This window comes from Anopheles marshallii, chromosome 3 (assembly GCF_943734725.1).
Source record: "Anopheles marshallii chromosome 3, idAnoMarsDA_429_01, whole genome shotgun sequence".
Classification (NCBI taxonomy): domain Eukaryota; kingdom Metazoa; phylum Arthropoda; class Insecta; order Diptera; family Culicidae; genus Anopheles; species Anopheles marshallii.
Genome location: NC_071327.1, coordinates 46,213,953 through 46,227,288, shown reverse-complemented (window position 1 = coordinate 46,227,288; position 13,336 = coordinate 46,213,953). Strand labels below are relative to the sequence as shown.

Below are 13,336 nucleotides of genomic sequence, written 5' to 3'. Positions count from 1 at the left end.
ACGACTGGTCTTCTAAAAAATTCTTGAAATGTCTCAAGAGACTCCACCAAATAAGAGGATAAAGCTTTTACAATCCTACTAATGAATTAAAAAACGAAAATTAATTCTAAAAATTTGGACAAAACTCACTGAACAGTAAATAATAATTATAATAAATAGCTCATATCTCTTTTGCTATATCCACAGTTACGCTGATGACTAGTAGTTACTTCAAGATTTTGTAAATCACAATATTAAACAGCAAATTAAACTGATATCATGACCGTATCTCTCTTACACACTGAAAAAAACGTGCGGTTTGACAAGAAAAATTTTCCCTTAAATATGAATTGACATTGCCTAGTGCTTTAGATATGTTTGTAAAGTTTAACCTCCGACACGTATTTCCTTTCCATAAGTCAAGTCGAACGATGTACGATCACTGTTCTATACTGTTCCATAAGCACTATTGAGAAGAATGATTTCATTCTCGAATATCTCCCTTAGTTATATCTTCACCCTAAACATCTATCGGAACACATGACACTCATATAGAGTCCTATACACACACACACACACACACACACCGTCGTCTGCCCTACTATCTTATTTTTATATATTGTATACACTGTTTCTAGTTCATCTAAACAATAGAGAAAGGCTACAGGTTTCTTTTGTCTTTAACTCGTTTTAGTCAATGGCAATCTTGTCTTGTACGCTTTATCATGTAGAAGTAGGGTCTTTTATCATCTGCAAGTCCTTTTGCACTTGTTTCTACGCTATTATATTTTGGTATTCTATTGCATTATAGTAACGCTTCTATCCATACACACACATACACTCGTGCTAAACACTTGTTCCAATATTTGGTATCTATTTAAATGAGCCGGACCTCTAAGTTCCATTTTATAGATGCTTATACAGCGTTACCATGTTACAGTAAGATGTGTATTAAATGACTAGAAACATGGTGCTCGCTTTCAGAAAAACCGCAACAGCACCTCTGACTAGACTACATTGAGAAGGAACACTTAAGGCTTTCCGTTGAGTGAGGAAACTATTCGAAGGTGCTACTTTGCACTTTTCCATTGCGTTGGTTTTGCGAAGGAATATACGAGACTCACATGTTTTCGAATTGCTCACATGCGGTCCTTGCACTGCTCTTCGTCTGCTACTGTTAATTTTATACGAAATTTGTGGGTTTGGGTAGCACCGCTGCTTAAGTCCTACACTTCATCTTGGGAAAGTATTGCATCTTATCATTACTAAGCTCCGGCATTGCGCATTGTCAAATCGCATGGTTTGATCAATTCATTGTTCCACTTTAATTCCCTGCGTATTCGCATTAACTATATCAGGCCCGCTTCCTGAACTGGACTGTTGAATCAGCTAGCCATTTCATGTGAGTGATACTTCTTACCTTAACGGTCGAATAACCGGCGTCATTGTATGTTGCACACGGCTGAAGATCCCGCTCCAGAATTGTCCAAACGGCGTTTCATACCTTCTAGATAAACCTCCCGATTGAACAGTCCTGCTGCGAGTGGTATGCTGTGTAGAATGAACAAATAGTTAGCAACCAGCAGAAAAGAGTAAACAAAATCGCAACTTACGTATCAATACCCGGTCGGATAATATTGCGGAACAGTGCCCACACCGGCTTATGATCGGATGATGTTATACTCTGTACCGAATCATACGCCAAACATTTAACCGGCGAAGGAGGGTGCGAAATTTTTCCTCCAGGAGGTAAATTTGAGCTACGCCGATGAACGGTAGTTACTGGCAAGGGTTTAAATTTGTACAAAATCCGATCAGTGTACGCGGGAGCACGTTGTTTACTGGACGAATCAAAACGCTGTGTGCCGGGATCGTACTGGAAGTGAAAATGAGCAACAAAACCGTACATTAATGCTAAGTATACCACAAACACGGGTCAGTTCAAGGCTACCTTATACGTCGGCGGGAAGGTAATTTTGGCCTCTCGGAACCCACGAAAGGCGGCTCCATCCGATAGCACGGAAGTAAGCTGATCCGTATGCATAAACCCGTGCGGCAAATGGGCCGGTAGCGGAAACTGTGTCGTTTCGATCCACTGCATCAGCTTCTCCCTCGGTTCGCCCAGACGAAAATTTAGATCCCCACACCAATACACGCTGTCGAAGTTTTGCGTAACGTCCTTGTTCCGGTGTTTCACAGTCAGATTGCGGGGAAGATCGAGTGCATGGATGATTTTTTTCACGTCCGATACGCGCTCTTTCACTTTCTGCTGGTGTGCCGTCAGGTGAGACGTTACGAACAGGAACGAAGTGCCAAACAGGCAGAACGAGATCGCGACCGCACCCTTAGTACGGAACGCTGTACCGGGCCGTACCGAAAGGCAGGCATCTTCCGGTTCCGAGCAAAACCATATCAAGTCGCGTCGGATAAAGGCTGCCAAATGTAGCGTACCTAGGCTGGTGGAATGTAACAGTATGTGCGAAGGGCCCAACGTTTCCTGTAACGTTACCTCCCACTCGAACCGTTCCGAGCAGGACTCCTGTGTGCCGAAAACAATAATATCCGGTACGTGCTCGAGCGCAGTTGGTAGCACGAAATCGTTCATCTGGCGCGGTGGACTCTGGCCGTTCATGTTCCACGTGCCAATAAAGATGGTGACTTCACGTGTCGGAAGTATCTTGTCCAGTTCCGTTGCACCTAACAGCGAAGTCGATCCGAGCCGCCCATGTAAGAAGTTTCGCTGGCGTGCCTTTTCTGCCGGAATCAAGTTGAGCACGTGTGCTGCCATCAGTGCTTGGCGAGCGAGTGAATCGGCCGATCCAGGAGGGGCTTTTGCATTCGTTTCCGATTCGTGTACACTGCTTCCGATCCCGACCTCACCGGATGCAGTGGTTACCATGTCGAACGACATTGACTTGCGAGATTCGCGCTGATCGTGAGGATCGCATCCACCAGGGAGTAATAAATCGTCCTCCTTTTCAGCAATATTCGGAGAGCTGTAGTGCTGTTCCATTTTTTCATAACCGTCCATATTGCAGCGATGCAGAGGTGGCAGGAACCGTTCCTTGAACCTTGACTTGCTCGACATAATTGCACGTTGCGTGTGGTTCTGGTATTCGCGGAACACGATCGGTTTCGTTACCACACGATTGTTCACGAGTGATACGGTCGCTTTCGGAGTACGTCCATTGACGTCGTATTCCTCCTGCGGCGTTTCAACTCGTGGCCCCACCTCCAGTGGTCGACGGTGGCGCAATGGGCTTGTCTTCTCTATTGGATAGCTGGTGCTCGATTTAGCCGTTAGTTCCAACTTCAGCTGTTGCCGACGCTGCTGCATTTCAAGATCGTACGAATCACTGCCTGCACTAGAACTGCCCGTAGCTGGGTGCGAGTAGCGATTCCGTGGCGGTGACTTCACAATTGCTTCGTCGATCGAGCAACAGAGATTAAACTGTCCTCCGCCTCCGCTAGTGGTGGATGTGTTTCCTCCTGCAACATAACTACTCAAACGATTGTCAAGCGAGATACGGGTGGAGGAATTGTCTCGCTTTCGTACCGCGGTCGGAATTTTCGTCGCAGTTGAGCCTTCCGGTCCCGTTGACGAGGTGGTGGTAGTAGTTGTCGTCGTTGATGACGTTGAGAGCAGCTGGTATGAGTTGGTATCACTTGGATTGGACGAATCTTGCCGTTGGTTGGTGCTGCTAGTTGATGTAGTCGTAGCGGTTACGGTACCACCGTTACTGTTTCTGCTACTATTGCTATTTGCTTTCGTTGCGTGCTGTGGCGGAATAGGGTGATGATGCCCGAGCAAACTAAAACTCGATCCACTGTCGACCGTTTGCTGCTCGTCTTCACTCTCCGAACATCGTTGCGGCTCAACACGTGACGAACGCTTCGACAGCAAACCGAGAAACGGTCGTTTGCCCTTTCCGCTGCCACTAACGTTGTTGCTAAAATTTGCGTTTGCAACGGAAGGCTTGGAACCGCTTGTTTCGGGCACGGATTTATCCATCGTGAGCTTTTCCTAGTAATTCTTACACCGTGCCTTAGACTGGAGACCGAATATGATCGAGCGACGCTGCTGTTTGTATCACTGCACTCACTGCCGTTACATAAGACAGTAAACATGCCGCCCGAACGTAGGACGCTAAAGTGGCTGCAACGATCGGGTTCAACTGCATCTGGGAACTAACTACGAGCTGACGTTCATGGCCACGACAACGACGACCACGTCGGGGACAGTAACGACGTTCTCCGTGCATTGTTGTTTATTTTTAGCCACCAAACGGGTGGTCTGCTCGCAAGCTGTGCCCTTGATTTATACATATGATAAAGCTGATGGTGTTGATACATCTCTAACAGCCAGATCCATCGATGACGGCGGCAGCCAATCGCAGGACACTTTCGTTTTGTTTCTTTCGTATTCTACTGGCACCGTACGGGTGTGTTGGCGGTTATGCGGGAAGATGCTCCGCGCATCATCCCGTTCTTCTCAACGCCCTGGATCTATCCGCAATTTGTTGACTCGGTGTACTCATCCTGAAACACAACACACATACACCGGAGACTCACGGGCATGGTTGGGCATGCTTTCGCTCATTTACATCATTGCTCAATCAGGTGCAAAATTCATTGCAATAGGACGATGACGTAGGACGACAGTTTTGGCAAGCTTCAGACGAGGATTATGACGACGGTGACCTACGGGATCATCTATCCTTAAACTCTTCACTTCACCGTAGTGCTGAAGTGTTTCGTAGCAAAACTACAACTAGTCGATGCACTCGAACATTTTCTTCACATGTATCTGAAAGTGAGCAGGATTGTTAAAGAAATAACAACGAAAACGAATCCATTTCTTGCAATTGCGCACAGTAAACGCGTAGTGGCGTTTAGCCGGAAAGAATTACCACCCCTTGCGGTCAACCGGGTACATACGATTGCCGTTTTTGCCAGGATTATTTATTTACTTCACCTGTCACACGTGTGTGACATTTCGCAAAAGGATAAATACCCCCTTCCTATTTTGAACTTACTCAAAATGAATAAAGCTAGTGCTACTATACATGATGAGATATTGTATTATTATCAAACATGTCTCAAATAATTTTGTAAAAACTCTTTCAAATGAAAATGGATTAAAAACTGTCTCAATTTCATGACTCAAACCGTACTCTGTCCAGCATGGTAGAACTGACAGCCGTCTGACAGAATGTAAACAATCGAATCGTCGAAAAATTAAAGTGATGTTCGCGCAGAGAAAAGCAGACAAATTTGATAGTGAAAATAGTTTGTAGTTTCTGTTCCTAATTTTCCTCGTTTTGTGGGGAATATAGTTCCCGCCTCTCGGTAGCTAACGGTGATCGAGTCCGTGACGATGGATATTAACAGAAATAATGCTTTTTTCGAAAAGGTAATGAAAAGGTGTTTCTTTTGTTTGACCGTGAAAGGAGTGTGTTCATTGGTATGGTTTTTTTATGACTTTTTTCCCCCTGCTTAGTTAAAAGAAAATGTTACGGATACTTTCGACCGTTTGCGAAAAGCGATTGATATGAGGGAGAAGCTTCTGCTCAGACAGCTTACCGTTTTGGTACAACAAGCCCAGCACATCACGTTCGAGTACGATAGTATACGTTTTCTGGGCGACGGCGAGGATGAACTGGTTGGACGCATACGCACGTACGGCAGGTACAACATCGACAACTTTAACGTAATTCTACAGAAGGAACCATACGAAAATGAAGATTACATTCTCCCATCGAATGACCACGATCTGATGCACAAAAGCTGTCGCCAAGGTGCGGATGATGAACGAAATCCGGAGAGTGAGGAGATTGTGGTGGAGTTTTTCAACAACCGTAGCCTCATTAAGGACAGCGCCGAAATGGTTCGTGAATCGATCATAAACCTTACATTGAACGAAAGCCGCGAGCTCATCGATCGAACCATCGGTGGGAGCAGACCGTACCAAGGGGCTGTAGATGTGACCAACGAAGAACAGCCAACAGTCGACGGCACAGAATCTTCATTGCGTGCATGTAAAATCGATCCAACAACGCATCGGTTGAACAGGGGTCGCAACTCCCTCACCGACATACCATTCGATTCACTTTCTTTCCAAGGTGATCAGCAACAGGAACAGGATGGTAGTAACAACAACGTAGTTAGCGTTGCCAATGGCAACTCGAAGCACATCCGTACTGTATCGCGTGATGGTGAAACAGTGATTTCACTTTCGCTACCGCCACAGCGCATGATACCGAAAGCTTCACAAACGGATGGATTGATTGTCGCCAGTGCCACCGATTCGGAAGGGAACATTCGCGAACCGACGACCTGCAAGGCGGCAATAGATAAGCGCATGAAAAATGTAAACCATGTTACGATGAACAGCTGTGGTAGTACGATCAATCTGAAGAACGTCACTAATCTTACGATTAATTCTTGCTCGGAACGACCACAATTAAAGGAAAAAGAACGAACAATACCGGAGACGGATCCCAAATGTCCCTCAGAGGAAGGCAGTCCGGAGTGTGGTTTCTACAAGCGGCTTATAACGGAAAATAAAATCCTACGCAACCATATACTCAAGTCGAAGCTGGGCGGAGGAGTAGGATCCCGCTTCATAAAATCACAACAGCCAATGGTGAGCTCCTCCGCGTCCGTCGGTCGCTCGTTATCCTCGGTTACGAACGATGAAACGATTACAAACTCTAAGCAACCATCTCAAGACACCGATGGTCTTTCGAGTAGCGGCAGCAGCACCAGCAGTAGCATTGTTCCTCCGGTGGTACAAGAAACCAATCTTAACATTCCACTTTCAGAGCAGGAATTACAGCAAATGTTTGACGGGGTACCTACCTCCATGTACGAAAAAAGCCTTTCATTTGTGCTGGGTGAACTGTACGGAATGCAGGGCGGGTTGGATGGTAATGGTGCGGCTACTCTAACAAGTTCCGGCCCAGGTAAAACAAAAGATCACACAATGCAGATTCAACAGTGGTTGAAGCAAATTATCTCGGAAGCGGAAACAGAACCGTTTCAAAATGCAGAGATGCTTGAGTTTAGCAAAATTCATGATTAAACGATCGTGAAACCATCTTGTCGGTGAATGTTCCAAAAAAAAAACAGTGTTAAATCATCCGTGCGGATACAATTTCTTATCATTATCTGTGATTATTTAGGTTCCATATACTTTTTGAGTGAGTTGAAATTAATGCCGCCGAAGAACGAGATTGTCTTGTTCGTTGTTCTAAAACAGATGCCCTCGCGATACGTTCGAGTACTGAATATTACAAAGATTTCCCTCAGACCCTTTTCACCGTTATTATTTGCACCTTATTTTTCTGCGGGTTTCTATGTTTAGTTTACTTTACCTTTTTTCATCTTCTTGTTTAAAGGATACATCATGCTAGTTCGATACATTGTTCTCCCATGCTATTCGTCTAATTGTGCAACTGATTATTAACCTACCCTATCCTCAACATTCCACTATTCTATTGCACACTCAATGCATGTGATTCCAAGGCGAATCATTTTCAAAGTTGTGTGCCATTGTGAAAGGTACTTAGATGTAATTTAATTTTCCATACAGTCTTAAGGAAAGCAGAACAGAATTAACATAATTCGCCCACTAGTACTGTCGCTGCTAGGTTACTTACATTACACTACACTACGTTTTGTAGAACGGGATCCACATGGAATGTGTTGTGGAATTTCGAATGCAGCAAAGAATCAGACAACACTTTTACATTACATCGGTTTCTTAAGCCTGAGTACTCAAATAGGAAATAAAAAAAAAAAAGGTTCAAATCAGGTGATTATTAGGGTCACATTTTTAAGCTTTATCCGGCTTGCAAAGGGATGCTTACCAAGAAAAGTAAATCTTAAATTATACATTTTGCACTGAAATATTATGGGTGTACTTATGGCAAACAAAAATGCAAAAATAGTAAAAGTAAATATGTAATACGTGTGTGTATTTGTGAGAGTGTTAGGATGGAACGAGTCCTCTCGGTTATCGCTTCTTCGAGCGTATAGTAATGGCGTGTTCATTAAATAACTTCATTTGGTATATAAATATTTCAAATTACTGGTAAACATGTGTAATAAAGAAAAAATCGAAAAATTAATTTCGTTCGCAAGTTCAATTGTTTCAATAATAGCAGAACCGAGGGTTCTCTCTCTGTAATTTCATTTTTAGAATTGGTGCAAACTGTCATTTTCAATTAGTCCGTTTTGCGATGTACGATCCAAACAAGTTAAGCGTATAAAATCGAGCAAAAGATCTCTTTTTTCATCCACAAGAACAGAGGTGTAGTAGATCTGTGAGTTTTGAAAGTTAGCAGTTTTCGACATTTCTGCAGCATACCAAGACCAAACAAATGTAGTTGGAACAACTACAACCACATTTACTTAACGATGTGAGTATGCAACGATACCCGTTTGAAATGTCCCTTTTTTGTCGGAACTATTCGTTCCGCAGTATTGGCTAGGAACGGGTGTTCTCGCGGTATTGTACATCACCAAGCCAAAAATAGCCATGACAGTTGTAATTAAATCTAAACTATCAACAAACCAAAACTTTGCTGTCAAACGTGAGTTTCTGCTTGTCAAGTCATGGCTCATATACGTAGCCTGATGTGGTCGAGTTTATTGAAGAAACTTTCCGATTCTTAGCCCAACTGTTTGCGTAGTAAAAATCAAGAATTTATTTCACCATTTGTCTGTATAGAAAGGAATTGCAGGACGTCCGTGGACCCAAAACACGAGTGGACAAAGCAACAGTGCTTATCGCAGCATATTAGGGTACATCGAAAAGTGATGGTGGCAGTGTGTTGAGCTCTGGGGTAGTAGCTCTGAGGAAGCGACCTTAGGTTCGTGGACAATATTCTTTTTATTTACCTGTTCCTTTACTGGCTGTGGTGTTCTTCCTTTTACAGATTTCGATTTCGTGAGGTGAAAATCGGCCAATACATCGGTTAGGCGGCTCCCGTGACAGAACTGATTGGGGACTTTTTGTCTACCAGCTTTTTGTTCGAGCAAATCTCATCCGCTGCAATGTCTCGTGGCCCTGGACGCATACCGGCCCGCTGGCTTCACTGCCCGCGGAAATCCGAAACGCTCATAGCTGGACTTTTTCTGGCCTTTAAGACTCCACTAAAGGAAGAGTTTAAATCTCAGATGCCCATTAATTGTTCCTTCACTCCGTCGATGTTATTCGATCTAATGAAGCGACACAAGCAACGCATCGGGCTGTGGATAGATCTAACAAACACAAACCGTTTCTACGACAAGAACCGGGTCATTGACGCTGGCTGTCAGTACATCAAGCTGCAGTGCCGTGGCCACGGCCAAACACCGTCTATTCAGCAAACGGCATCATTCATTCAGCTTGTGGAAGAGTTCAAAGTGCAAAGGCCGTTAGATGTGATTGGAGTGCACTGCACGCACGGCTTTAATCGAACGGGTTTCTTGGTCGTTTCGTACATGGTCGAACAATTGGACTGTGCGCTCGATGCGGCCCTGGCGGCATTCGCTAAGGCTCGTCCGCCCGGCATCTACAAGGATGATTACATTAAGGAGCTGTACGATCGATACGAACCGGATGGAAATGTTCCGTTGCCCCCGGAACTTCCGGACTGGTGCTTGGAGTATGATGACGGAGATCGTCAGAACCATCAGGAAGAGGATGATGATGACGACGATGATGCAAATAGCAATAACAAACGAAAGCGAATGAACGATTCTGAAAATGGTCAAGAAGGTCCCAGTCTCAAGCGGAAGCGAGTTTCGTACAACTCAAATGCGGTCTTCATGGACGGCGTGCCGAAGGTGTCCCTAGTGACAGATGAACCATTAATCATGAAACTTCAAGACCGAGTCCGCGCGATGTGTGGCAGCAAGCTGCAGGGCTTTCCGGGTGCACAGCCCGTCTCGATGGACATGAACAACATACGCTACCTGACCGAGATACCATACCGGGTGTCGTGGAAAGCAGACGGAACGCGCTACATGATGTTGATACACCGCGAAGGGGAGATCTATTTCTTCGATCGTGACAATTCGGTGTTCGCCGTGGAGGGAATGCGGTTTCCGTCACTCGCGGATCCGAATCGGCACATCACGGACACGCTAGTAGACGGTGAGATGGTGATTGACATACACGGGGAGCAACGCCACCCTCGTTACCTGGTGTACGATATAATATATCTTCATGGCCGCGAAGTTCGGAAGCAACGGTTCCATCCCGAGCGGATATCGTTAATCAATAACGAATTAATTGACGCGCGTAATCGTGCCACCGAGCAGGGCTTACTGGACCGCAGCAGGGAACCGTTCAGTGTGCGGTTAAAAAATTTCTGGAACATTTCACAATCTCAATCACTGCTCGGGCCAAAGTTTAAAGAACAGCTGCCTCACGAACCTGATGGGCTCATTTACCAGCCCTCGCTCGATCCGTACGAGTCGGGCGTTTGTCCCCGCGTTCTCAAGTGGAAACCGCACCACATGAACTCGATCGACTTCCGGCTAATGATCAAGGAAGAGACCGGGTATGGTATGGTGCCGGGTAAGAAAGGGCTGCTGTACGTTGGCGGAATGGACCAGAACTATGGCGAGATCAAGCTGACGCGCGAACTAAGACAGTTGAACAACAAAATTATCGAGTGCAAATTCGAAAACGGCAAATGGGTACTGATGCGTGAGCGCACGGATAAATCGTTCCCGAACAGCTACGAAACGGCCAGGAATGTGTACGAAAGTATCCGCAATCCGGTTACCGAGGAACGGCTCTTGACACTGATCCAGAAGCAGGCTTATCGATCGGATTCCATTCGGATGCCCCCACCACCACCTCCTGAGTCAGCCGGTCAACAAGCAAACAGGAAGGCTGAGTGTAGAGATTAAAGGCGCACATTGACTTTTGACTGGCATTGGCAATAAGAACAAAATTTTAATAATGCCTGTAAGCAGCTGCTTATTTCAGCAAAAATAGGAAACAGCTCCTTCCTTACAGCGAATGACACACTAACCACATTGCGTTACCATGTGGTTAATACACCTCCAAATTACTCTTAACTTACTGGGTAAATGAAAGGTATGTTAGGTGTCGTTAATCTACCCATTCGTACAGTTTGGCAAGATGACATGAGTGATATAGGATATGCTGATTTTCGCTTAATTTATCATTGAATTTATTGGCAAATTAAGGGAAACCCCATTCCACACCTCAGCATGACAATGAAAACTGTTCGAATGGTTAAATTAACAGATCGCAGCCGGACCGGGTAGATTCTCACTTGTCTTCCTGATATCTCTCTCGGTCGAAGAAAATTATAACTCCTTTCGCAATTCCAATACGTTATGTGTTGGGATACATTGTGTTTATTGGTTGTTTAGGTTCAAAACGCCGTAAAATTGTTTGTTTTATGTGTGTAAGAAAAGAAGATAAGCAGATTGTCATGGTGTTCAATCATCGTTGCGGATGTAACCGATAATTTATCATTAGTTACAGCAAATGTAATAAATAGGTGGGTCCACTTTGAAGCAAACTGTATTGTAATGCATATAGGGAAGGAACATTTACGAAAGTCGTTTAAATTTTGTAATTGTGTAAAAGAAATATGCGTAAGAATTTGAAAGACACGTTTAGCTAAACTAGAAACATGTGGGAGAAAATTCCACATTTAAATAGTGTAATGAATTGAAAAAGAAAAACAAGAACCTTCTAATAAAGTTCTATAATCAAGTGGTTAGTGTACTGGTTTCGGATAATTCCAAATAATTTCATCCGTTAGCACTAGATATATCTATCTATCTGTTTACAATCTACTATTTGAAAGCCAATAACAGAACATCCCCTAACCCGTAGGCGTCTGCGTTGAGCCTCTGTCACGATTTCCCGTCTGTGATTTCCTGCGGGTCACGAGGAACGCTGTGCGACTGGGCGCCACCATTGGGCTGTATTTTTCTTCTTGGTCTGTAGACTTGGCTTCTTGATTTGTAAATTTCTCTTGGCGTTTGAAAAGGAGAAATTATCAACCGTTTCTACAATGATATTCAATTGCAACTTTTCGATTGGAAATGGATGACTCTTCCTTATGGAACACACCTAATAATTTTATACGGATTTTACGAGAATTTTTACAAAACCGAATTGTTTGGTGTTCATCTGAAAGCTTACCTCCCGTTTGTGTGTAACAAAACTGAAACATTGTTCGGCGCGCTTTACTTTTGAATACAGTTTATTTAACAGTTAGATTTGAATTTCGGTCGTCTAGAACATAATTAAAAATTATCACCAGATCGTTCGATAGAATGTTTCGTCGTGTGCTTTGCTCGCAACCTTTTTTCCGCTTACCGATTCGCCATGTGTGCATGCACGTATGTGTGTATATGTGTGGGTTTAATCACGTTGTCTTCATCAATCTTCTTCAGCACACAAAATTTTTAACATAAAATGAACAACAATTAGGAACAATTTTAATATTGTCGCAATGTTGTTGGACATTAGCACAGTAACGCTTTTTTTTAACTGGGTTGCCCTTTGAAACGAAAAACACGAATGACTTTATTCCATTTTTACAGACGTGTCCTTTCCACGATCCCCACACACAAATACACACATGCAAGTACAAAGCAAGCGTTAAAATTTTTGTTTTCTTATTTCTCTCATTTATACTTCTTTACTTAGTAAATCTCGCTTACTTCTACTGCCTATAAGTACTGAAAGGGGGGGAAGGATAAGCAATTCCTCGTTCTTTTGTACATTATACAATTGGTTTGCCTTTACACGCGTTAAAATATACGTTCCTAATACGGTACAATTGAATAATTTAACTACAACGGGTTGACTTTTTTTTTAGTTATTTCACACGTTTAAACACCCTGTAGCGGGTGGGTTCTTTTGTGTTCTGCTGCTGCGCTTTGCATCCAGTATGGGTGTGGAGGTTGCTTCTCGTTTACCTACACAGCAACATTCACCTAGCTTTTGTTTCCATTCATGGGTATACCCCCCTGACGCCCCTTCTTTCACTTACATTCGGTTTCGCCACACAACACACAGCTAATAAGATGGGGCTGTAGTTCAATGCGTAAGTACAACAGCGCATAGTGAAGCATATTTCGGGAGTACTACACATTCTGCACACACTTCCAGGCAGACTTCAGATGGGTTTGGCCATAGCATATAGCAACACCCAGGTATTACGGTACACCCAAGTAAATATATTGAGAGACGGGATGCAAGCTTTCTCCACCCGGATCACTGCATGATCAATGCAGTTTGCGCAATGCACCGCAAAACAATCACGTTTGTAAATATCACAATTCATTTATTACTCATTTAATGCTTGCC

General features: G+C 43.9%; 3 protein-coding genes across 3 annotated transcripts; 2 read left to right on the top strand and 1 right to left on the bottom strand.

Moving 5' to 3' along the window:
* Positions 1–1,421: 1,421 nt before the first annotated feature.
* LOC128713605 (inositol polyphosphate 5-phosphatase E) lies at positions 1,422–3,991 on the bottom strand. The gene is made up of 3 exons (XM_053808464.1): positions 1,931–3,991; positions 1,593–1,855; positions 1,422–1,530 (listed from the first exon to the last, which is right to left on the bottom strand). Exons 1-3 carry the CDS (start codon positions 3,989–3,991, stop codon positions 1,422–1,424), a joined length of 2,433 nt encoding a protein of 810 aa, XP_053664439.1.
* Positions 3,992–5,356: 1,365 nt separating this feature from the next.
* Positions 5,357–7,063, top strand: LOC128714712 (uncharacterized). The gene is made up of 2 exons (XM_053809590.1): positions 5,357–5,392; positions 5,480–7,063. Exons 1-2 carry the CDS (start codon positions 5,357–5,359, stop codon positions 7,061–7,063), a joined length of 1,620 nt encoding a protein of 539 aa, XP_053665565.1.
* Positions 7,064–9,039: 1,976 nt separating this feature from the next.
* On the top strand, positions 9,040–10,887 carry LOC128712683 (mRNA-capping enzyme). Its single transcript, XM_053807571.1, has one exon. It carries the CDS (start codon positions 9,040–9,042, stop codon positions 10,885–10,887), a length of 1,848 nt encoding a protein of 615 aa, XP_053663546.1.
* The last annotated feature ends 2,449 nt before the right edge of the window (positions 10,888–13,336 follow it).